Genomic DNA, 23,077 nt, shown 5'->3' on the forward strand with positions numbered 1-23,077 from the left:
GAATACACGTAGACTTCTGCTATATGAATATAAATCATTTCTAAAATCCCCCAAATTATACATCAATCTATAAAACCATCCACCTGTATTACAGATGTCCAAAGACAGAATCACTGTGCTCAATTATATAAGGCTACAGTACTAAGGATGAAAGCCCTTTTGTCATTTAACCTATCACTTTGTTCTTATACAATACCTTTGACTTATAAGCGATCTGTAAATAAAGATAAGAGTAGCAAGCCTGACAATACTCAGGAGACAAATATTCCATTTTAAGAGTAAATTTATTTGGGAGACCAAGGAGGGTGGATCCTTTGAGGCCAGGAGTTTCAGACCAGCCTGGCCAACATGGCAAAACCCTATCTCTACTAAAAATACAAAAATTAGCTGGGCACAGTGGTGTGTACTTGCAGTCCCAGCTACTTGGGAGGCTGAGGCCAGGAATTGCTTGAACTCAGGAGACGAAGGCTGCTGTGAGCCAAGATCGAGCCACTGCACTCCAGGCTGGGCAACAGAGGGAGACTGTATCCCACACACCCCCCAAAAAAGTAAAATTTAAAGAGGTCACCAATATGAAAACTTGAATCTGGACCCTTAGAGCTTCCTGCTTTGTATTCTGTTTCCAAAAAAAAATTGTGATGGAGGCTGGGCATGGTGGTTCACCCCTGTAATCCTGGCACTTTGGGATGTCAAGCCAGGCAGATCACCTGAGGTCAGGAGTTCGAGACTAGCCTGGCCAACATGGCAAAACCTCGTCTCTACTAAAAATACAAAAATCAGCCAGGCATGGTGGCAAGTGCCTGTAATCGCAGCTACTCGGGAGGCCGAGGCAGGAGAATCACTTGGCCCGGGAGGCAGAGGCTGCAGTGAGCCAATATCATGCCGCAGCACTCCAGCCTGAGCAGCAGAGCAAGACTCTTGTCTCAAAACAAAACAAAATGGTAATGGAGCACAAACCACAGGGAGCTTTACTCCCATCTAATTCTTATCTCTGAACTTCTTATCTCTGAAAGAAGGGGGCATAGTGGCTTTTTAAAAAAAAAAATCTCTACTTTAAAAAAATTAAAACTTGCTTTGCTTGCCAGTGAACCTAAAGAAATACATATTTTAAATATTAGGTTAGAAATATCTAAAATTTATATCTATGGTCTGGAACTAAATCCTTTACTATCCATTGTTTTATTAATTCTCTTCGAAATCTCTTAAGCAATGCAGGTTTACAGACCTAAAGGGTAACAGAGGTTAAGTAATATCCCCTCTGAATAAACTGCTTAAAATCACTTTTAGAAAAATAGCTATGTTATCTAATATTAATACAGATAATACAGAGACAAACTCAGAAAACCAGATCCAACCAGAATGCAAATAAAAATACAATAGGAAATACAAATTTTAACAATATTTAAGAAAAAAAGTATTATAACTATCACAAGTGTCTATATCTTAATCTAATAAAACTACCAAGTTACTTTAAACATAAAATTTCAGAAAACTAATTTTCATTTTTACTACTGTACTCAAGCAGTAAATCTTAGCTGACAAACACTAGTTTGTATTTAAAAATCATATCAAATAACATCTGTAATGTATGTAATACAAATGCACACCCATAAATGAATGATACAGAGATGCAGTAAGATGATTCCTTGATAGAAAAACTATTTCATTTTTCATGTTTTTATTTGACATTACTTTTAAAATAAGTGTTTATGCCAAGATTAACTCAGTAAAAAGTACCAAAATGGTAAAACTATGCCTGCTGTTTTCAATAGCCATCCTGTTTAGTTTTCCAATGTTCTGATCTTTTAAAATACGTTACGTTGATAAGACACATATACTTTTGAATGCATGATTCTGAATAATTATAGCCTAACAATTTTGAATATGGTTTCTACTTCAATAAACATGATAGCGAGCCTGGTATTTACTTTTAACATGAGTAAAAGGCCCAAATTCCATGTGTTTAAATGTAGCTCTGTTGTAACATAGTTAAGGAAGCAAACACACCAAAACTGCTCCAAAGCAATCAAATTATGCTTTAACTTACAAGTTCAACATATCTGTCAAAGACTGTAACTGCAGGAATAACAGAAGGATAGTCACTGAATACAAAAGGTTACAGGGGCTTTCAGATTTCTGATGCCTATATAAATCATTAAAAGCTCATATTCTATCCTGTTTGTATATGCCCTTTATATGCCCTTCAAGTTATACTTGCTTGTATGTATCATTCTCAATTGGTAGTAGATCATATGCCATTGCCTGAAAGGTCAGTTCATGCAGGACAGTGGACACAGGATCAAAGCCACGATCAATTATTAAGAGCTGTGAATGAGTTTTACCCTAGAATAACAAGATAAAATAATCTTAAGCAGCTTCAATTTCTTAATGTGAACGTATTTTTAATATCTTAGAATACAAAGCAGCCTTTTCCTAAGTTCTGTCCCTTTTCCCCACCAAAAACATACAACAAAACAAATGGTTGTCTTAAGAATGTGAAGTTATAATAAAACAAAGAAAAATCTGAGTAGCACAAGAGAGAAAAAATGAAGACTACATAATTAAAAGCTTTTGTGACTAGAGTAAGAGGATACATTTAATAACGTGGGTTTGAACTGTGTGGGCACACTTAGAGTTTTTTCAACTGAATACAAATAGAAAACACAGTATTCTCAGGATGTGAAACCTGCATGTATGAAGGTCTGACTTTCCAGATATATGGGTTCTCCTGGGCTGACTGTAGGACTTGAGAATGCGTGGATTCTGGTATACACAGGAGGTACTGAAACCAACCCTCCTATCCTCTGTGTTTTACCAAGGGACAACTGTATAATGGCCTGAAAATTACTTTTAAAAAGTAACATTTTGTTTGCACTAAATCTATTTTCTTATGAATTCAGTTCCAAAGGCACCAAAACTGATATAAATTATAAATTGTAGCTATGATCTGAGTTCTATGTATTGAACATTTGGCTAAACAAAAATACATGGATTATTTCATTTAATTCTTTTAGTAATCCTGTGAGACAGGTATTATTATCTCTAGTACACCATGAGGGCATTGCGGCCTGAAATGAAGTAACTTGCCCAAATCACACAGGTAGTAAGAGGCAGAATGGAGATTCAAACACAGGTCTGCTCCAATAGCATAACCATTGTGCTACATTAAAAGGCTGTTTTGATACAAACTAAGACGATAAATCACAATGAAAGCCTTGTTATAATTAATTCACAGATATCACTAATCACTGAACAGTGAACAGTGCAGAAAAATTTATTGTTAACGTCAGTATCTTTCACACTTCATTTTAAAAGTAATAAATTCTTTGGATTATTTGAAGCAGTAACATAACTACAGCTCATTATACAAACATTTTCTATTTATTTACATATAACAGGTAAATTATATAGGCTAGATTTTAAAAATATTTTAAAGTTAGGCATACTCATTTAATTAAATTTTGAGACAGTATAATATGGTGGTTTAGAGCACAGCCTCTGAATCAACGAGGTCTGAATTTGAGTGCAGTCTTGACCATATTCTTGCAGTACAAGTTTGGACAAAATGCTTAGCCTGTTTATATGCCAGTATTCTCTTTGTAAAATGAAATACAATTACAGAATCTTTGCCTTATAAGATTATTGTAAAGATTAAATATAATCATACCATGAAACACAGCACAGTAAGCCCTCAAAAATATAAGCTACGAATCTTCAGAAATAAACAGGAAAAAGTGCAATATAAGTTCTTTAGCAGGCTTAGGACTTATGATAGCATGTGGAAGGAAGCATCACTTGGCCTGAAGAGTCAGGAAAGACTTCAAAAATGAGGTGACACTTTATCAGGTGTTCCTGAATAAAGGAAAGGTATCAAGTATTTGAAGGATGATTAATTTTCCATGCAGAGAGAACGGAAAGGACAGGTTTAATTTTTGTGGATTTTACTCTTTTTCCGCTGAAAACATAAAGGACTAAAGGGACATTTGATTGTAGATCTCTTCATTTCATAAACATTTATTCACTACCTACTATGTGTACTAAGCCACGCTGTCTTCAAAACTACAAGCAGAATAACAGCCTTCACTAGGCCTCTAAACCAAAAACAAGTAACTTTTAAGGTAACTAACCTAACATCTAAGTTTATATCTTCCATTCCAGCCACATTGTTTAAATTGTGGATTTTGCCATTTTCTCTATTGCCTCTACCAGAAGAATCCTGTTTTCCATGCAATAAACTCCTTCTTTTATCAGGTTATACTCATTCTTTAAGCTCAAGGGCCTCTTCTTCTTGAGATGCCTTCCAGTACTCCCAATTTAGAAGATAAGCCCGAGACTATATTCCCATTATACTCTGTGTATTCTTCTCTCATTCTATTTATTATACAGTATTGTAATTGGTAGTTTCCTGGCACAACTCCTCTTCTAAACTAGCAACAGTTCCTTTTCTTCATTCTCCAGCTACTGTAATATCGCTTCTTAGCCCTCTGGCCCCAGCTCTGTCAGTCTCCTCAAGCTCTTCATTCTGTCACCCACATGTAAATGCTGGTATTTCCCAGATTTCAACCTTAGTCTTTGATTATATTATTGCCATAAGATGATAATAGCTTCCATTTATTTAATTCCTATTGGTGCCAAATACTTACTTGCTAACTTAATCCTCATACCACCAAGGAAGGTATATGTTATTTCATCTATTTCATAGATGGAAAAACAAACTCAAGGTCACAGAGCTAGTAACAACAGGGATTCCTACATTTATTAAATGTTTACTCATTGGCAAGCATTATTCTAAGGACTCTGCATGTATTAACTCATTTAATCATAACTTTTAAAATAGGTATTTTCTTATTATCCCCATTTTACAGAAAAGAAAACATAGTTACATAGAAGTTACATAATTTTCCCAAATAGACATTAACTATGAATTAAATGGAAGAACTAGATTTGGACACATGACTTCAAAATCCGTTAGTTAACTGATTCTCCTTTAAACCATACCATCTATTAGGGTTTCCACAATTGTGTATGTTAATGGATTCTCAAATCAGTATTGGAGATCTATGTTAATGGCTGCCAAATCAATACTAGAAACTGAATGAAAGAAATTTCTTTGGCTAATAAAGAAGACAGACTTTATGCATAGTTACTATTTGCCTTGCATACATTACCTTTATTAGGCTCTTTTCATCAATCTTATAGTAGTCTTCAAGCTTTTTTTCAACAAGCTGTGCAAGCTTACTGGCATTATCTAGGGGTTTACTAGAAATGGAAAAAAGGATTAAACATTATCTTTCTTTCAATATATACTTTATAATATCACAAAGTTTAATTCTAAAATTAAACCATGGAACTTTAAAAATGTTTACAAAATGAAAAATTTTATAAACATGTAAAAGTTCAGATAATACATCAAATAATATTATATCAATATATTTGGAATTTATAAGGACAAACCTTATCATATCTGCCTCAGATTTTTTAATATAAAGAAAATAAAATATTACATGTAAAGGTGCAGTTCCCTTTATTCTGCTCCTAAGTCTTGGTCCTTTCCCATGCCCCTCCTCCAAACCAAGGCAACCACTATCATTAATTTCATGTGTATTTTCCCTCCAGTCATTTCTGTTTCGTGTGTGTGCGCGTTTGTATATGTGTGTGTTTGAGATTTATGTACACATATCGAATTTATTCATTATATCTCCTATATAGTATCCCATCATGATTATACTGGATTCTATGGATTGATTCCTCTAAAGATGGAAATGAGTCATTCTTAATATTACACTATTACAAACACTGAAACAAATGTTTGTACGTATACATCTAGGTATATCTACATGTTTCTCTAGGTACATTATATGTAAAAGTATAACTCCTGGGTCATAGAGCATATGTTTTCAACTTTTTTCAATATTATCAAATTACTCTACAAATTAGGTGACCAATATCCCACCCACTAGCAGTGTGAGATCTGCCCACATGCTAACATCCAGTCAACTTTCCAATGTCTTTTGCATAAAATCTTGTATATCATTATCTTCTAAAATGATAACATTGTACTCTAAATTGTAACTTCATGACCAGTGGTATTAGTGTAACTTCCAATTCTACCACAAAAAAAAAAAAAATGCAGAAAAAAAGCTCTTTAAAAGAAATTGAAGAGGACATAAAAAACGGAACGATGTTCCATGTTCATGGATTGGAAGCACAAATATTGTTAAAATGTCCATACTACCAAAGCTATCTACATTATCCAATGCAATCCCTATCTAAGTACCAATGACATTATTCACACAGATAGAAAAATGTTAAAATATACATGGAACCACAAAAGACCCAGAATAGTCAAAGCTATCCTAAGCAAAAGGAACAATACTGGAGAAATCACAATACCCGGCTTCAAATATACTACAGGGCTGTAGTAACCAAAACAGCATGATACTGGTATACAGACAGACATAGAGACTGATGGAACAGAATACAGAACCCAGAAACAAATCATACATCTACTATTAACTCAATTTCAACAAAAGTGCCAAGAACACAGATTGGGGAAAGGATAGTCTCTTCAATCAATGGTGCTGGGAAAAGTGGATATCCAAATACAGAAGAATAAGACTAGACCCCTAACTCTTGCCATGTACAAAAAATCAAGTCACAATGGATTAAATAATTAAATCTAAGACCTCAGACTATGAAACTACAAGAAAACATTGGGGAAACTCTCCAGGACACTGAATTATGCAAAGAGTTCTTTGTGGAACATTCTTGAGTAATACCGCATAAGCACAGGCAACCAAAGCAAAAATGGACAAACGGAATTGCATCAAGTTAAAAAGCTTCGCACAATAAACAATCAACAAAGTGAAGAGACAACCCACAGTATGGGAGAGAATATTTTAAAACTTCCTATCTGCCAAGAAATTAATAACAAGAATAGATAAGGAGCTCAAGTAACTTGATAGGAAAAAAAATCTGATTTAAAAACAGGTGAAAGAGCTGGATATTTCTCAAAAGAAGACATAAAAATGGCAAACAGGTATATGAAAAGGTGCTCATATACATAATTAATTACCAGAGGAATACAAATCAAAACTATAACGAGATATCATTTTACCCCAGTTAAAATGGCTTTTATCCAAAAGTAAGATAATATTATAACACACGCTGGTGAGGATATGGAGAAAAGGGAACCCTTGTACACTGTTGGTGGGAATGTAAATTAGTACAATTACTAAGGAGAAGTTTGGAGGCTCCTCAAAAAACTAAACATAGAACTACCATGTGACCCAGCAATCCCGCTGCTAGATATATGTCCAACAGAAAGGAAATCTGTTTACCAAAGAGGTGTCTGCACTCCGTGTTACTGCAGCGCTATTCACAACAGCCAAGATTTGGAAGGAACATATGAATGGTTACAGAAAATGTGGCACATGGACACAATGGAGTACTATTCAGCCATAAAAAAAGAATGGATCCTGACATTTACAACAACATGGATGGAACTGGAGGTCACCATGTTAAGTGAAATAAGCAAGGCACAGAAAGACACAATTTGCATATTCTCAATTATTTGCAGGAGCTAAAAATTAAAACAATTGAACTCATGGAGACAGTAGAAAGATGGTTACCAGAGGCTACAAAGGGGCAGGAGTGGTAGGTGAGAGTTTAAGTGGGGATGGGTAATGGGTACAAAAATATAGATAGAATGAGTAAGATCTAGTATTTGATAGCACAACAGGGTGACTACAGTCAACAATAATTTATTGTACATTTAAAAATAACTAAAAGAGTATATTGGATTGTTTGTAACACAAAGGAAGGATAAATGCTTGAGGTGATGGATACCCCATTTACCCTCATGTGACTATTATGCACTGTATGTCTGTATCAAAATATTTCAGGTACCCCATAAATATATACACCTACTATTTATCCAAAACAATTAATTAAGAAAAAAAAGAGAGAGAAAGAAAAAGGCTCTTCAGCAGCACACCAACCTTGAAAATGGGAGGTTTCATTGTGAGGGCTTCAAAGTGTTACAGAATCTTTAGGTTTTATACCTTAAAAATAAATAATGCAACATCTATAAAGGGTAATTCATTACCCTTTATTTTCAAAAGAAAGACACTTCATTTTAAAATTATACTTTAAAGTCTATAAAGCCTAAAGAAATATATATATATATATTTTTTAAAGAGATGGGGTTTCACCATATTGGTCAGGCTGGTCTCAAACTCCGAACCTCAGGTGATCCACCCGCCTCAGCCTCCCAAAGTGCTGGGACTACAGGCGTGAGCCACCGCGCCTAGCCCACCTAAAGAAGTATTTTGTGAAAGCAGGTAGAATTTTAAAACACAGGATTACAGATTATTTATTAGTGTAACTCAAAACTAGCCCCCATGTGAGCCACTAAATTATAAATTGGCTATACTTACTCATTTCCCCAAATATAACCAATCACCAACAGTAGAAGCTTCAACAGTTACTAAACTCTTAACAGGAGACAAACCACTTAGCTCAGCTCCACTGAGTCCAGAGTGTAATTAGCACATCTCTTATAAGAAAAAGGTAATGTCAGCACTTTGGAAGGCAGAGGCAGGTGGACTGCTTGAGCCCAGGAGTTTGAGACCAGCCTGGGCAACACAAAGAGACCCCATCTCAAAAAAAAAAAAAATTAAAAAAAAAGGAAGAAAAGGAATGTTTTTAATACCTAAGGTATGAATAAAGAGCTTGGTTTGGTAATACCTGAATTAAGGAGATCACTATACTTTTTCTAAGTATTAATAACGGAATTTTTAAATGGTAAATTAAGAGTAATGTGACTTAAAGCACTACATGAATTTAAAATTAAACAGTTCAGCCAACTAACTTGACAAATGCCAATGTTCAAATTACATAACTTTAAAATGAGTAATAATGCTTATTACATGTAATGTAGTGTATTTACCACTACCATATTTATCAGTGCTGTGTACTATTCTGAATGCTTTACAGATATTCATTTAATTCTAAAAACAACTGTATTATCTTTCTTATTTCATAGATAAGGAAACTGAGGCAAGAGAGTCACACATGAACTAGCAGACCAAAATTAAAACTAAAACTGGCACACACAACAACATGGATGACTCTCAGGAAATAATGTTGAGTCAAGAAATAGAAAATAAAAATTATCATGTGATTCCATTTATACCAGTTCAAAATCAGGCAAAATTAAACTATGTGTTAGAAGTGAGATAGTAGTCATCTCTGGGGAAGAAAAGGGACGAGAGAGCTGGGAGAGATCAAGAGAGAGGCCTCCGAGATGCTGTTAATGTTCTATGTTTTTGACCTTGGTGGTGTTAGATGGATATGTTTATTTTGGAATGAATTATCACGCCACATTTAGCAGGTCCTCAAATAATGTCATTTTATTCAATGTCATCTCATTATTATGCTGAGGAAAAAAAAAATCAATTCCTGGCTGGGGCCACCGTCTGTGTGGCGTTTGCATGATCCCTCCACGTCTGCATGGGTTTTCTCCTGATACTCTGGTTTCCTCCCACATCCCAAAGATGTGCATGTTTGGTTAACTGGTATGTTTACATTGCTCCAGTCCGAGTGAGTATGGATGTGCGTGCAGTGTGCCCTACAACGGGATAGTATCCTAATTTGGGTGGGTTCCTGCCTTGTGCCATGAGCTGCTGGGATGAGCTCTGGCCATCCTTCTAATGAGCCTGAACTAGAATAACTGGGCAAAAAATGATCCTGTTTTTATTACTCTTTCTTAAATGTACATATAGTCACGTTGCTTTAAGTGTTAATATTAGAAGTGTTTCAGGTATTTAGAAGTGTGGTGACATTACATAACCAACGAACTTAATTCTTGTTTATATCAATTAGCATATGGTGAAATTGGTTTCATCAGTTTCCAAGAACCCATCAACGACATTAAGTGAGGACTTACTGTATAGACAATTTATGTACTTTACAGTAAACTTCATTTTTAAAAAGAAGTATATAAGTCAAGGTATACAGTACTAAAGCTAAATTTTACCTGTTAAAAAACTCCCAAAATTTATTTAGAAAAGGCACTGGGCTTAGATACTATAGATACTTAGACACTGTAACAGGTATCCAGAGAATACTACCATTTAAATTTGGTGGCGATTTAATGAAAAACATTAATCGTACCACTGTATTCCCTATGTGACTACAAAGACATTTCCTATAAGCATTCCTTAAACTCATGAAAAACTGTCTGGTAAACCGTACCAAATTTAGGCTCTGAAATTCAGTAACAGAAGCTATTTGTTATTCTGAAATTTAAACCACAAGCTTTAAATCTCCTATATGTAGAGTATGGTAATTATAAAAAGAAAATAAATTTTGCAAACCAATATACAAAGGTACAGAGACATTACTTACCTCTATAATGAATGGTAAATAGAAGCATAACAAGTTCAGATGCTGAGTGTCTTACCTTTTATATCGTACTCCGGGATTTTCATCCAAGGTGGCACATACTGTAACTATCTGGTCAGCCATTGCTTCCATAATGGCATCTTTTCCCTTTGCATTACCAGGGTCTGGACTATAACAGTAATAGAATGCATCTGGTACATCAAGAGTATACACCTAAGTTAAGCCAAAAAACACTCACTGTCAATATGGAGACCTGATTAAAACATATATGAAGAAAATGAGGCAATTATTTGGGACAGTTAAAAAAAAAACACTTGCACTAACAATGCTGTTTCCTGAAACAACTGTTTTCACCTTAATCAAATCTCATTTTCTGTCATCTTGATTTCATCCTTTATTTCTTTTCTCACTCTCAATTCCTGCTTAGTCTACCTTTGTCCTTCAATTCCTGTTTCATATACAGATTGTACTGTCTGCTTTTTACTACCTGTGCAACAGATGAAGGAATCTGAGGTAGTCAAACTAAAGTAAAAATCTAACTCCTAGCACAACAAAATACAACAGTATCAAAATTGGTCGACATGTCAGAGACATAAATTAAAAACCTTAACCCATTAGAGAGTAACGTAGAAATCTCCCACAGTTGATACATGTCTTCTGTTCTTTAGCTTACACTCTTCCTTAAGAGATATACTTCCCCAAAAGACATGGCATTGTGCCAAACATAATATAAATCTTACTATATGTATATGCAGCAAAACCTCACAGATTCATTCATTGAATTAACAAAAGAAGTTACTCACATACAAAGAACTGCATTAGAGGATTTGGAGGATACAAAAGCAGGAGCTCCCTAGTTGGTATGGAGAGTTCCCCCATTAAACTAAGTTTTGTTGTTTTTTTAAACAATGATAATAATTTCTCTATGAAATTATTTAACTATGAAAATTCATTATAAGTAAAAGTAGGCAAGAAATAAACATTATAGGTTAAGCAATGAATTATGAATCAACTTCTTGCATTTCTTTTTACACACATTCATTTCTCTGGACATAGTCTAGCACCACCAACAGTAGCCTGAAAGTGGATGAAAATTTAGCTGTGGCTCAACCACTTATCCCTTTGCTGCTCAAAGGCTAGGATGCTATATTAATTGTCAACAAGCACCCTAACTTGAACTGTAGCTTTTTCATAGTATAATATCCTACAGCAGTGATAATATTATTTGTTCAAAGACATTGACTGCACAGCCCAAGGCTTTTCCCTCCCACCCACTGATATCAGGTTTGGCCATGGTCATATGTAGGTTTGTTTTTGTCTTTGTTTTTTAAGACAGGGACTCACACTGTCACCCAGGCTGGAGTGCAGTGGCAGGATGATGGCTCACTGAAGCCTCGATGTCCTGAGCTCAAGTGATCCTCCTGCCTCAGTCTCCCATGTAGCAAGGACCACAGATACGTGCCACCATGCCTGGCTAATTCCTTTTTTAAGTTTTCTTTTTTTTTTTGTAGAGACAAGGTCTCACTTTGTTGGCCCAGGTTGGTCTAGAACTCCTGCGCTCAAGTAATCCTGCTCGGCCTCCTAAAGTGCTGGGATTACAGATGTGAGCCACTGTGCCCAGACTGGAATGTGTGTAGAAGATACATGAGCCACTTCCCAGCAGAAGTTTTAAAAGCCACTGTGTGGCTCTGCTATTTTCTCTTTTCCCTTGGCTATGTCCCAGACTAGCCCTTCAGACTCAGTACTAGAATGTAGAGGATGTAGAACAAAGCCTCAGACAAATAACAATGGACAACACGCATGAGAAATAAACCTTTGTTGTAATGCACTGAGATCTGGGGTGTTCCTACCACAAATTAACCTAAGTCATCTAATACCCCAATGTACCAAAGATAATCTGGGGGCTGGTTCTCATTCTATACTCACATTTCCTCCATTTCCCTCCTCCTCTACCTCCTTCCTACTTTCTATCACCATCATTGAAAGTTCTTTTAGTCTACTGCCACATGCTTTTTTCATCTTTATAAACCCATAATCAGCTCGTTAAATACAGATCCTGTCTTCCATCTACTCTTCATGCTAACCTATAGCTAGCTTGTTTCTATCTCTACCAGATCCTTTCTAGCATCCTCTCTACTAATCATATCAGACTCTCTATACTCACTAAGGCTCACTGTAAACAAACTCCCTCATGTTCTCAAATGCTTTCTATCTTCAGCTGACCCTTGAAGAACAAGGGTTTGAACTACACAGATCCACCCAGATGCAGATTTTCTCAATAAAAGTTACAAAGAGTGTATCTGCCCCTCTGCCTCTGCCACCCCTGAAACAGCAAGACCAATCCCTCCACTTCCTCCACCTCTGCCTACTCAACTTGAAAATGGCAAGAATGAGGCCTTCATAATAATCCACTTCTACTTAATAGTAAGTATATTTTCTCTTCCTTATGATTTTCTTAATGACATTTCCTTTTCTCTAACTTACTTTGTTAGAATACAGTATATAATACATAAAGTATATGCAATATGTGTTATTCTATTATTGGTTATCAGGAAGGCTTCCACTTAACAGCAGGCTATTAGCAGTTAAGTTTTTGGCTAGTTAAAAGTTATACACAAATTTTTCAACCACACAGGGGTTGGTGCCCCTAACCTCCATGTTATTCAAGGTTCAACTGTACTTGCTTTATTGCATACATGACAGAATCATTTACCTTAAATACTTTAGAAGGGGAAAGAAAGATCTTTCTTTAATCCCTTTGACTCATGGAATCACCACGAGGAGTGAATTAATCTTCTTCCTTCCCATGTAATTTTTTTTTGGGGGGGGACAGAGTCTTATTCTGTCGTCAGGATGGAGTGCAGTGGCATGATCTCAGCTCACTGCAACCTAACCTTGTGATCTCCTAACCTTGTGATCTGCCTGCCTTGGCCTCCCAAAGTGCTGGGATTACAGGTTTAGCCACTGCGCCAGCCTCTCCATGTAATTCCTAAACATGTTGATACCTAACTTTATTTTTTTGAAGCACTATCATATCCAACTTTACCAATCTCTCCCCAATGATCTCCTGACTCTGGGACTCTACTTTTCCTTAAAGACTTTAGGAACAGTTCCAGAGTTTTCTGCACCAACTAATTTTCTGTCATTATTCTTGGTGGAAATGGAGCCTCCTACATACAATACAGTTCCAACCTATCAACAGAGAGCCTATCTTTCATTCCTTCACTCTTTATAAGCCACATTCCTGCTGTTTTCCTGCACTCTTCTGATTCCCTATCTTTACATTCAGTTTATTTTCATCTCCTAAAAGGTTCTTTCCCTCTTCATTACTACCTTATTCTTCAAATATTTTCCCAATCTCCCAGTAAGAATTAGCCTCTCTCATGGCTGGGTGCAGTGGCTCATGTTTGTAATCCCAGTACTTTCGGAAGCCGAGGCAGGTAGATTGCTTGAGCCCTGGAGTTCAAGACTGGCTTGGGCAACATGGTAAAATCCCATCTCTACTAAAAATGTAAACAAAATCTAGCTCCAAAATACATGAGATAATGGATACATTACTTTGAATCATTACATAACATAGATATGTATCAAAACATCAAACTGTACCTCATAAATAGGTATAATTACAACGTATCAAATAAATAAATATTTAAAAAGAGAATCTTCCTACTTTTGTGGCTGACTACAAGGTGCCTCCCCCCAAAAAATCCTCTCCTTACTTTTCAGTAACTGCATTCCAGCTCTTTGTGAAGAACAGCCATTTTTGCTCAGCTAAAAAATTTTCTCAGTTTCCCATGCACTTACGTGTAGTCATGTGACTAAATTTTAGCTAATGAGATAAAAACGAAAATTATTCTCTCATTTTTTTTCTTATATCCTCAAATGATGATATAATAATTCTACAGTGTGGCTGAGACCAGTGGCTCATTCCTACAGTCCCAGCACTTTGGGAGGCGGAGGTGGGAGGACTGTTTGAGCTCAGGAGTTCTAGATCATCTTGGGCAACATAGCAAGACCTCATCTCTCCTATAAATGAAGAAAACATTAGCCAGGCGTGGTGGCATGCATCTGTGGTCCCAGCTGCTCGGGAGGCTGAGGCAGGAGGACTGCCTGAGCGAGGCCCTCTCTCAAAGAAAAAAAAAAAATCGAGCTGCCCACCTTGTACATGTGCCATTAACGAGGTGGCAGGTTGCGGCAGGGTGCAGGTGCTATGGGGCTGAGCCACGTGCAGGCCATTTTCTTTGACCTGTACAACACACTCATTGACATAGCTGTGACGAGCAGAAGAGGCATGTTGGAGGTGATAAAGCTCTTAAAATCAAAATATCATTATAAAGAGGAGGCTAAAGTCACTTGCGATAAAGTTCAAGTTAAACTCAGCAAGGAATGTCCTCATCATTACAATACATACATTACTGATCTAGGGAATCCACATTGGGAAGATGCAATCCAGGAAACAAAACGTGGTGTGGCCAATAGGAAACTGGCTGAAGAATGTTACCTCCTTCGGAAATGACACATTTATAGCACATGACACTAATTTCAGTGAGTTGTCAAAGCCATGCTCACTGAAATTAGAAAGGCAGTCTGCCTACTTTTAGTAATGAATGGGGCCAGACAGATCCAGAGGGAGAAGACTGAGGGTTGTGCCTGTCAGTCCTATTTCCAGGCTGTTGTAGGTGAATAGCAAAGAGAGGCCAGTACCTTCCATATTTTATTACTGCTGCAATCTCCTTGTGGACCGTGTGATGGGTGGTGACATGTTAGAAATGGGCACACAAGGAGGCCTCAATGCAGGGTTGAAATCCACAGTATGGATCAATAAAATTGGAATAGGACCACTGCAGTCCTCCCCAGTTCTGCATTACAGTTTCTTTCGTGCTAGAGTTACCTGCTCTCTTAGAAAGTACAGACCACAAAGTCAGTATGTCCTTCTAAAGCACCTAAAAGGGCGTGATTATGTTAGAGTCAGTTTGCAGGGTTTGAACTAAAAGAACTAAAGCCTTTCTGCTTACTATGGTCCAGTTCTAAGAACAATTTTACTTATGATTCAAGAGCCAATATTGTGAAGGTCCTCCCAACTCAACTGTTTTTAAGTTTTCACAACCAACCACTAACTGGTATTTATATCTGAAAATTCAGATTACATTAATACAAGTCAGTAGTGTGGCCCAGAAAACTTGAGGAAATATATTCTTTGCTAGTCTGTGACTGAAGATTTTAAAAATTATTTTATTAATCTTTTGGTATCTTGGTTCCATATCAAGCAGAATAGCTTACACATAGATGCAAAAATGTAATGTTTATGTTCTTGCTTAAAAATAGATATTTTAAAAGAACAGCTATTCTAAAACAGAGACTTATCAGAGCAACTAGATCTGGTTAATATGAAATAAGTACTAAGTCACATGCAAATCAAGGCATTTAATAGTGAAATTTTGCATATTTTCTTTTTAAAAAATAAACCCATATTTTTGCCTACTTTTGATACATACTTTTTTAATATTATGATTCTGATTTTCCTACATGACCTTTATTTTGGGGGTGGGGGGCAATTTTTCTGTGGTGTATACATGTCAAACAGATTCCTCCAGTTAAAAAAAAAAGCTGTTAAAATCAGCCGGGGACCGTGGCTCATGCCTGTAATCCCAGCATTTTGGGAGGCCAAGGTGGATAGATCATATGAGGTCAGGAGTTTGAGACCAGCCTGGCCAACATGGTGAAACCCTGTCTCTATTAAAAATACAAAAAATTAGCTGGGCTTGGTGGCACATGTCTGTAATCCTAGCTACTTGAATCAGGAGAATTGCTTGAGCCCGAGAGATGGAGGTTGAAGTGAGTCAAGACTGCACCACTGCACTCCAGCCTGGTGACAGAGTAAGACTCTGTCTCAAAAAAAAAAAAAAAAAAAAAAAAAAAGTGCAAGTGCTAAGTGCAAGCCAGATGACACCAAAAAGTATTTTTCTTCTGTCGATCCATAAGAGGAAAATTCTCCTGGTGGGGGCCTACCCATGGAACCTCTTGTTTGTTCTCTACTGACAGTGGTTTCACCCATGTGATGAACCTAACAGAAAAGAAGGTTTTGCAGCATGACACTGGTACAAAAACAGACACGTAGATCAATGGAACAGAATAGAGGGCCAAGAAATAAGGCTGCACATGTCCAACCATCTGATCTTTGATAAAGCTGACAAAAATAAAAATGTGGAAAGGACTCCCTATTCAATAAATGGTGCTGGGATAACTGGCTAGCTACATGCAGAAGACTGAAACTGGACCCCGTCCATACACCATATACAAAAATCAACTCAACTTAAATGTAAATCCCAAAACTATAAAAGCCCTGGGAGACAGCCTAGGCAGTAGTAGCATTCTGGACATAGGAACTGGCACAGATTTCAAGACAAAGAAGCCAAAAGCGAATGCAACAAGTGACAAATAAAATCTAATTAAACTAAAGAGCTTCTGTGCAACAAAAGAAACTATCAACGGAGTAAACAGACAGCCTACAGAATGGGAAAAAATATTTGCAAACTATGCATCTGACAAAGGTCTAATATTTAGCATCTATAAGGAACTTAAATTTACAAGAAAAAAACAACCCCATTAAAAAGTGGGCAAAGGACATGAACACTTTTCAAAAGACATACAGGTAACCAACAAGCATATGAAAAATGGCTCAAAATCACTGATCATTAAAGAAACGCAAATCAAAACCACAATGAGATACTATCTCACACCAGTCAGAATGGCTATTTTTAAAAAGTCAAAAAATAACAGATGCCGGTGAGGTCACAGGGAAAAGGGAATGCTAATATGCTGTTGGTCGGAATGTACATTTGTTCAACCATTGTGGAAGACAGTGTGCTGATTCCTCAAAGATCTAAAAAACAGAACTACCATTTGACCTAGCAATCCTGTTACTAGCTATATACAGAAAAGAATATAAATCTATCATAAAGACACAGGCCCATATATGTTCACTGCAGCACTATTCACAATAGCAAAGACATGGAATCAACCTAAATGCCCATCACTGGTAGACTGGATTAAAAAAAATATGGTATACATACACCGCCCCCCGCCATAGAACACTAAGCAGCCATAAAAAAGAATGATTATGTCTTTAGCAGGAACATGGATGGAACTAGAGGCCATTATCCTTAGCAAACTAATGCAAGAACAGAAACCAAATACTGCATGTTCTCGCTTATAAGTGGGAGCTAAATGATGAGAATACATAGACAGAAAGGGGAACAATAAGCACTGGGCTTGCTTGACGGTAGAGGGTGGGAAGTGGGAGAAGAACAGAAAAAATATTGGGTACTAGGCTTAGTACCTGGGTGATTAAATAATCTGTGTTACAAACCCCCTTGACATGAGTTTACCTACAACAAACCTGCACATGTACCCTGAAACTAAAAGTTAAAAAAAAAAAAAAAAGTTAGGTTTTGCTATGAGCCATTTCCAGAGTGCCATTTTAATACTTTAGTGGCTCTTCTTAGAGTTACCATCTGTCTTAAATCTGTTTTTCATATTTTTGGAAATATATCATCTTTCACAAATATCTGCTTCATTTCACTTGGAGCTTAATAATTAATGGTTCCATAGCAAGGCATCATCTTACAACCACAGAATTTTTCCTAGACCATTAGGCTAGACAATCTCATGATTACACTAACCAAACCCGGAGTAAAATGGTTGATAAAGGATAAAAGGGGTTATCCAATGGTTAATATAATTTGGGTTGGTTTTTGACAGGTTTTTCTCTTAACTATTGTATATGAAACTACTAACGTAATATATCAGATTGCACGTTGGACCATATATAGCTATGTCTCTAAGATTAATACTCAAAGAATCAAATTCTAGGTTGTATTTCTCTGTAAACCTATTTCTTTAGCCAGTTGTTTTCTGTCTACTGCCAAGAAACAGGATTCTCTGCCTTGTGCAAATCTACTCTTTTATGTTTACTTCTTACTCTTGATTTTTAAAAATGTGATTGTGCCCTAACCTGTCCCAGGATGCTGTTGCTGTAACATTGAACGTGTGTGAAAAGGGTATGTCTGTAGTTCCAGGTACAGTACCCATACGGCCTTGACTGTATTTTGGCTATTTAAAAGTTAGGTTGGAGGATTTTGGTAAAAGCAGTTATGTGTGTAATTGCTCTAATAGACTGGTTGGCATATGATGCTGAGGTGTTGTCCTTTTAGCTGTCCCACAGGACAGATATAGGCAATAACACAGTCATTATACTATTGTGAAGGTTCATTGCTCTTACACGATGGTGGCAAATTTTAACAAGATAGCTCCCAGGATGTTAAGTGAGCAGTTCTACAGCAAAAATGAGGTAGGAGGAAAAAACTGAATAACTGAATAATATAATATCATATTCCATTGACACCCTTCCTTTGGGAAGAATTGTGTTATCTACCTTCTGAGTGCAACGTTACATAAGATATTTAAAAATACTGAAATAAGCCTATGATTTTTATTAATAATGCCGTTTTAAAATAATATTCCTTAAAATTTTTTAAATGATAGAACAGTAAAAAAAAAAAAAAAAATTTACAATCATCTCAGATCATAAGAGCCAGGCCTAGGAGACTAGGTCCCTGACAATTTCGTAGAGCCAGCGTGAACAGCCTTACATAGCCTATTCCTGACTGTTTTATTAGCAAGAAATAAATTTCCATGTTGTTTAATCTATTCAAAGTCCAGAGTTTTAATTAGTTGAACCTAATCCTACTTAACTTAACCATGATATAGTTTTTTTTTGATTGATATAGTTTTTGAAGATGTATAATACCTTCTATCTCTTTATAGTATTCAAATGAGGGTAGAACATATATTTTGCTCATCTTTTCACAGCAGACTGCTTTGCAACTAGCAGACAATGTGCACTGAACATGATCTTGAAAAATGCTCAGTAGGCCTGTGCTCATAGTTTAAAGCACCTAATATATTTCATTTATATTTTCACTTACAAACAAAAATTCAAAATACTTTCACTGTAATTTCTCCAAAACAGTTAGATTTATAAAGAGACCCTCTTTTTTTTTTTTGTTTGTTTTGAGATGGAGTCTCACTCGACATGTTGCCCAGGCTGGCAGTGGAGCCACCTTGACTCACTGTAACCTTCGCTTCCTCGGTTCAAGCGATTCTCCTGCCTCAGCCTCCCAAGTAGCTGGGACTACAGGCGCTCACCATCATGCCTGGCTAATATTTTTTGTGTTTTCAGTAGAGATAGGGTTTTGCCATGTTGGCCAGGCTGGTCTTGCACTCCCGACCTCATGATCTGCCTGCCTCAGCATCCCAAAGTGCTGGGATTGCAGGTGTGAGCCACCATGCCTGGTCAAGTAGACCTTCTTAAGACTCTTATCAAGGAAGTAAATGAAAAGAAAAAAATTCTTCGGGGAAAACCATCAATAGATGGGACCTTACATAATCACAGTATTTTGTAAAGACTGATAAGTAGAAACTTTTCAAGAGTGTTCTCTAGATATGGAAAGACAGGTTATTTCTATTCACCATCAAATTATTCAGATATCTACATAAATCATTCCTTCAAATACAGCAACTACAGAATTTTAATAACTTCTGGTGCTAAAATTATATTACTTTTCTGTGAAGTGAGATGTTCTAGAAATGTTTGTAATATTTCTCACACTACCACTTAAATCCCACATCATTTTCAGAAGCTCATCTTCACCCTATACTAAACTTACATCATATCAAAAGAATAAGTTTAAAGGAAACTTTTGGAAAACAGTTTAAAGTTAAGTAGCTATGTTAAAATTTTATAATTTGGATTATCATCTTTCTTTGTCAAAAACAGCAGTATCAGCTGGGTGCAATGGCTCACCCCTGTAATCCCAGTACTTTGGAGGGCCAAGATGGGTGGTTCACCTGAGGTCAGGAATTCAAGATGAGCCTGACCAACACGGAAAAACCCTGTCTCTACTAAAAATACAAAAAAATTATCCAGGTGTGGTGGCACATGCCAGTAATCCCAGCTACTTGGGAGGCTGAGGCAGGAAAATCGCTTGAACCTGGGAGGTGGAAGTTGCAGTGAGCCAAGATCGAACCATTGCACTCCAGCCTGGGTGACAAGAGTGAAACCCTGTCTCAACCAACCAACCAACCAACCAACCAACCAACCAAATCCAACAGTATCTTAAAAGCAGTATCTTGGAAATCCATTATGTAGGACTTGTCTATACCTTAAAAGTTGATCTCATAGTTCCAAACAATAGTCAACTATTTCAATTCCATAAAATGCTAGAATCCAAACGCAGAGAACAGAGCACAAGAAACCTTAACAATTCATCAGCTGTGTGATTTGAGGCAAGTTACTTAACCTCTTTGATTTCTTGTTCCTCAAAATGGAGACACAAGTACAATCTGTTTCTATCGCTATTGTGAGGATTAAATGAACAAATTTATGTAAACCACTCAGGAAAGTATACGACACATAGGGAGTATTATATGAGTGTCTGCTTATATCATTATAATCATTACTATTATTAATTGAAGGCTCAATGTTACAAAGGTAAAATAAGTCAACAAAATCCCTTCATTTTATAAATTAAAATAATTTGTATAATATTATATAAAAAGTTTATTAAAGAGTATTTGTTTTAATAGCACAAAAGGTTACACAAGCTAAATGAAACACTTTTTTCTGGAGTCATCTAACAAAGATGGTGCTCAAAACTCTCTTATTTCATAATCTAGTGGTTCTGTAATTTGACAAACACAGGACTTGGTGGCAGATAGGAAATTTAAGCCCTGATGTTCATTGTTAATTCCAATTTATTGCTCATGCTTCTGACTTCATCATAGGAAATGTCTATTTGTGGATTAGGTTCAAAATTCACCAAATACATATAAAAAACATCTTCAGAATATACTTTATTAATAAATAAGCTCATAAAACCAAATTCGAAACCTGTCATGAATGAAAAAATAAAAATAGAAAGTACCTGAGATTCATGTGGAATGAAGGAAATATTTATTTCTTTACATCTTCTTATTGACTTGGAGCAAGAAGCCTTAATTTTGTTAAAGAGATTATCAGGGCAAACTGTGGGTGGAAGAAAAAAAATCAAGCATATACAGTAGTTCTATCCAAATGTTTAGTCCTTTTAAATAAATCATTCCAACATCCAAGAACAGTTATACATAATTACTGGCTTTCACAAAGTTATTATGAGGACATAAGTAACATATATTGTTTTTTGCTTTACCAAAGATATATATAGTCGAAAAGACTATAACAGAAATGCCATCTCTCCCATTCACATCCACCATTATCTCAGATGTATTGCCTTAAAGATCTGCTAACAGAGTAAACTGAAATTGTTAGGAAGAAAAATCATGCCCAAGCTTATGACTTAATAAATAGCAACACTTTCAGGACATCTTAGAAATTTATACTACTTTCCAAATTGCCATTTAGTGATCTATACTACAACCACACAACACAAATGGTTAATTTTTCCTTGAATTAAAGGCAGCTTTCTAACATTAGGAACTTCTAAGACACTGTAATACCAAGCTCTGGAACTCAGAGCCAGTGTTCTTCCCCTTTCATCAAAGAGTTTATCACTCCATTAGATCTAGGTTGGAACATCAACCATTTGGCTCCTAGTATCTTTTAACATGATATTCTTCAGCCTTAAGATTCCGTAAGTTAAAACAAGGTTCATATTCATTAAATTTCATCAATTCCATAAACATGACGATCTGTATAATAAGGTTACATTACAAATACTTATGGTGTGATGTTTTTAAAAATGCAAACTATTAGGCATGAGATAAAAATTTATAGGAAAAATGATATGCTACTTAAAGTGAGGAACCTCTAATAGCAGAGACCTACACTTAACTTAGATAAATGATATTTTTATTTTGAAGTGTATTATGTAACATATAACATAAAACAGAATTGTATGTGTCTTTGGACTTCTCTGTGATTCTTTAGTTACCAGTTTTCTAAGTGATCATATGGCAGAGTAAGATAAATGTGATAAGAGTTTCTCCCTTTATAATTGCCAAACAGATGGCTGTTTTCTTCAGTGCCCTCTCAAAAGGTCTTTGTTTTTTTGTTTTTTTTTTTTTACAAGAGAATCAAATCCCTAACTGAAACACTGATTAAAAGTATTTCTTCCTGTCACCAGCATAGGATCTGAGGGCTAGCCCTCTCCACCTGTCCCTCGCATCCCAACAAAATGACTGTCTTTTGAAAGTAGCTGGGAATAGTTTCTTTTAATTTTCTATCACCTCAACATGAATTAGGATAGATATAATCTTACATTTTTAGATTCTTTCTGGCCTAATTAGAATAAATGATAAACAGAAAATCACCAGGACTGAAATAATATAAAAAGTAAGCACTTTAATGACATTTTGGGCTGAATGATTTTTAAAAAGTAGACACTTTAATGGGATTTTAAACAATGAAGCAATAACTTTTTAAAAGACTTACAGTCAGTGAAGTATATATATGCTGCTTTATACTTGTTCTCCGATTTACTCCCAAAATCACGTAAGAAACAATCTACAGACTTAAAAAAAAGGTTAGATGTTAATACACATTTTATTAAATATTAATTTAAATATGTTACCTTTTAAAATAAATAAGGTTATTTTATTTCAGTGATAAACT

At 35.9% G+C, this 23,077-nt stretch overlaps 1 protein-coding gene and 1 pseudogene across 2 annotated transcripts in view; one reads left to right on the top strand and one right to left on the bottom strand.

Moving 5' to 3' along the window:
• The window catches only part of STXBP3 (syntaxin binding protein 3), a 70,614-nt gene that overhangs the window by 32,424 nt on the left and 15,113 nt on the right, over positions 1-23,077 (bottom strand). For both annotated transcript variants that reach the window (XM_032249906.1, XM_032249905.1), the window contains exons 5-9: positions 22,898-22,976; positions 21,393-21,493; positions 10,466-10,620; positions 5,169-5,259; positions 2,219-2,343 (exon numbers count right to left, since the gene is read on the bottom strand). In XM_032249906.1, coding sequence (XP_032105797.1) covers positions 2,219-2,343; positions 5,169-5,259; positions 10,466-10,620; positions 21,393-21,493; positions 22,898-22,976 — 551 coding nt within the window. The remainder of the gene's footprint in view (positions 1-2,218; positions 2,344-5,168; positions 5,260-10,465; positions 10,621-21,392; positions 21,494-22,897; positions 22,977-23,077) is intronic.
• On the top strand, positions 14,618-15,345 carry LOC116531197 (annotated as a pseudogene).

This window comes from Sapajus apella, unplaced genomic scaffold (assembly GCF_009761245.1).
Source record: "Sapajus apella isolate SASKATOON/1434 unplaced genomic scaffold, GSC_monkey_1.0 scaffold69, whole genome shotgun sequence".
NCBI classification, from domain to species: Eukaryota; Metazoa; Chordata; class Mammalia; order Primates; family Cebidae; genus Sapajus; species Sapajus apella.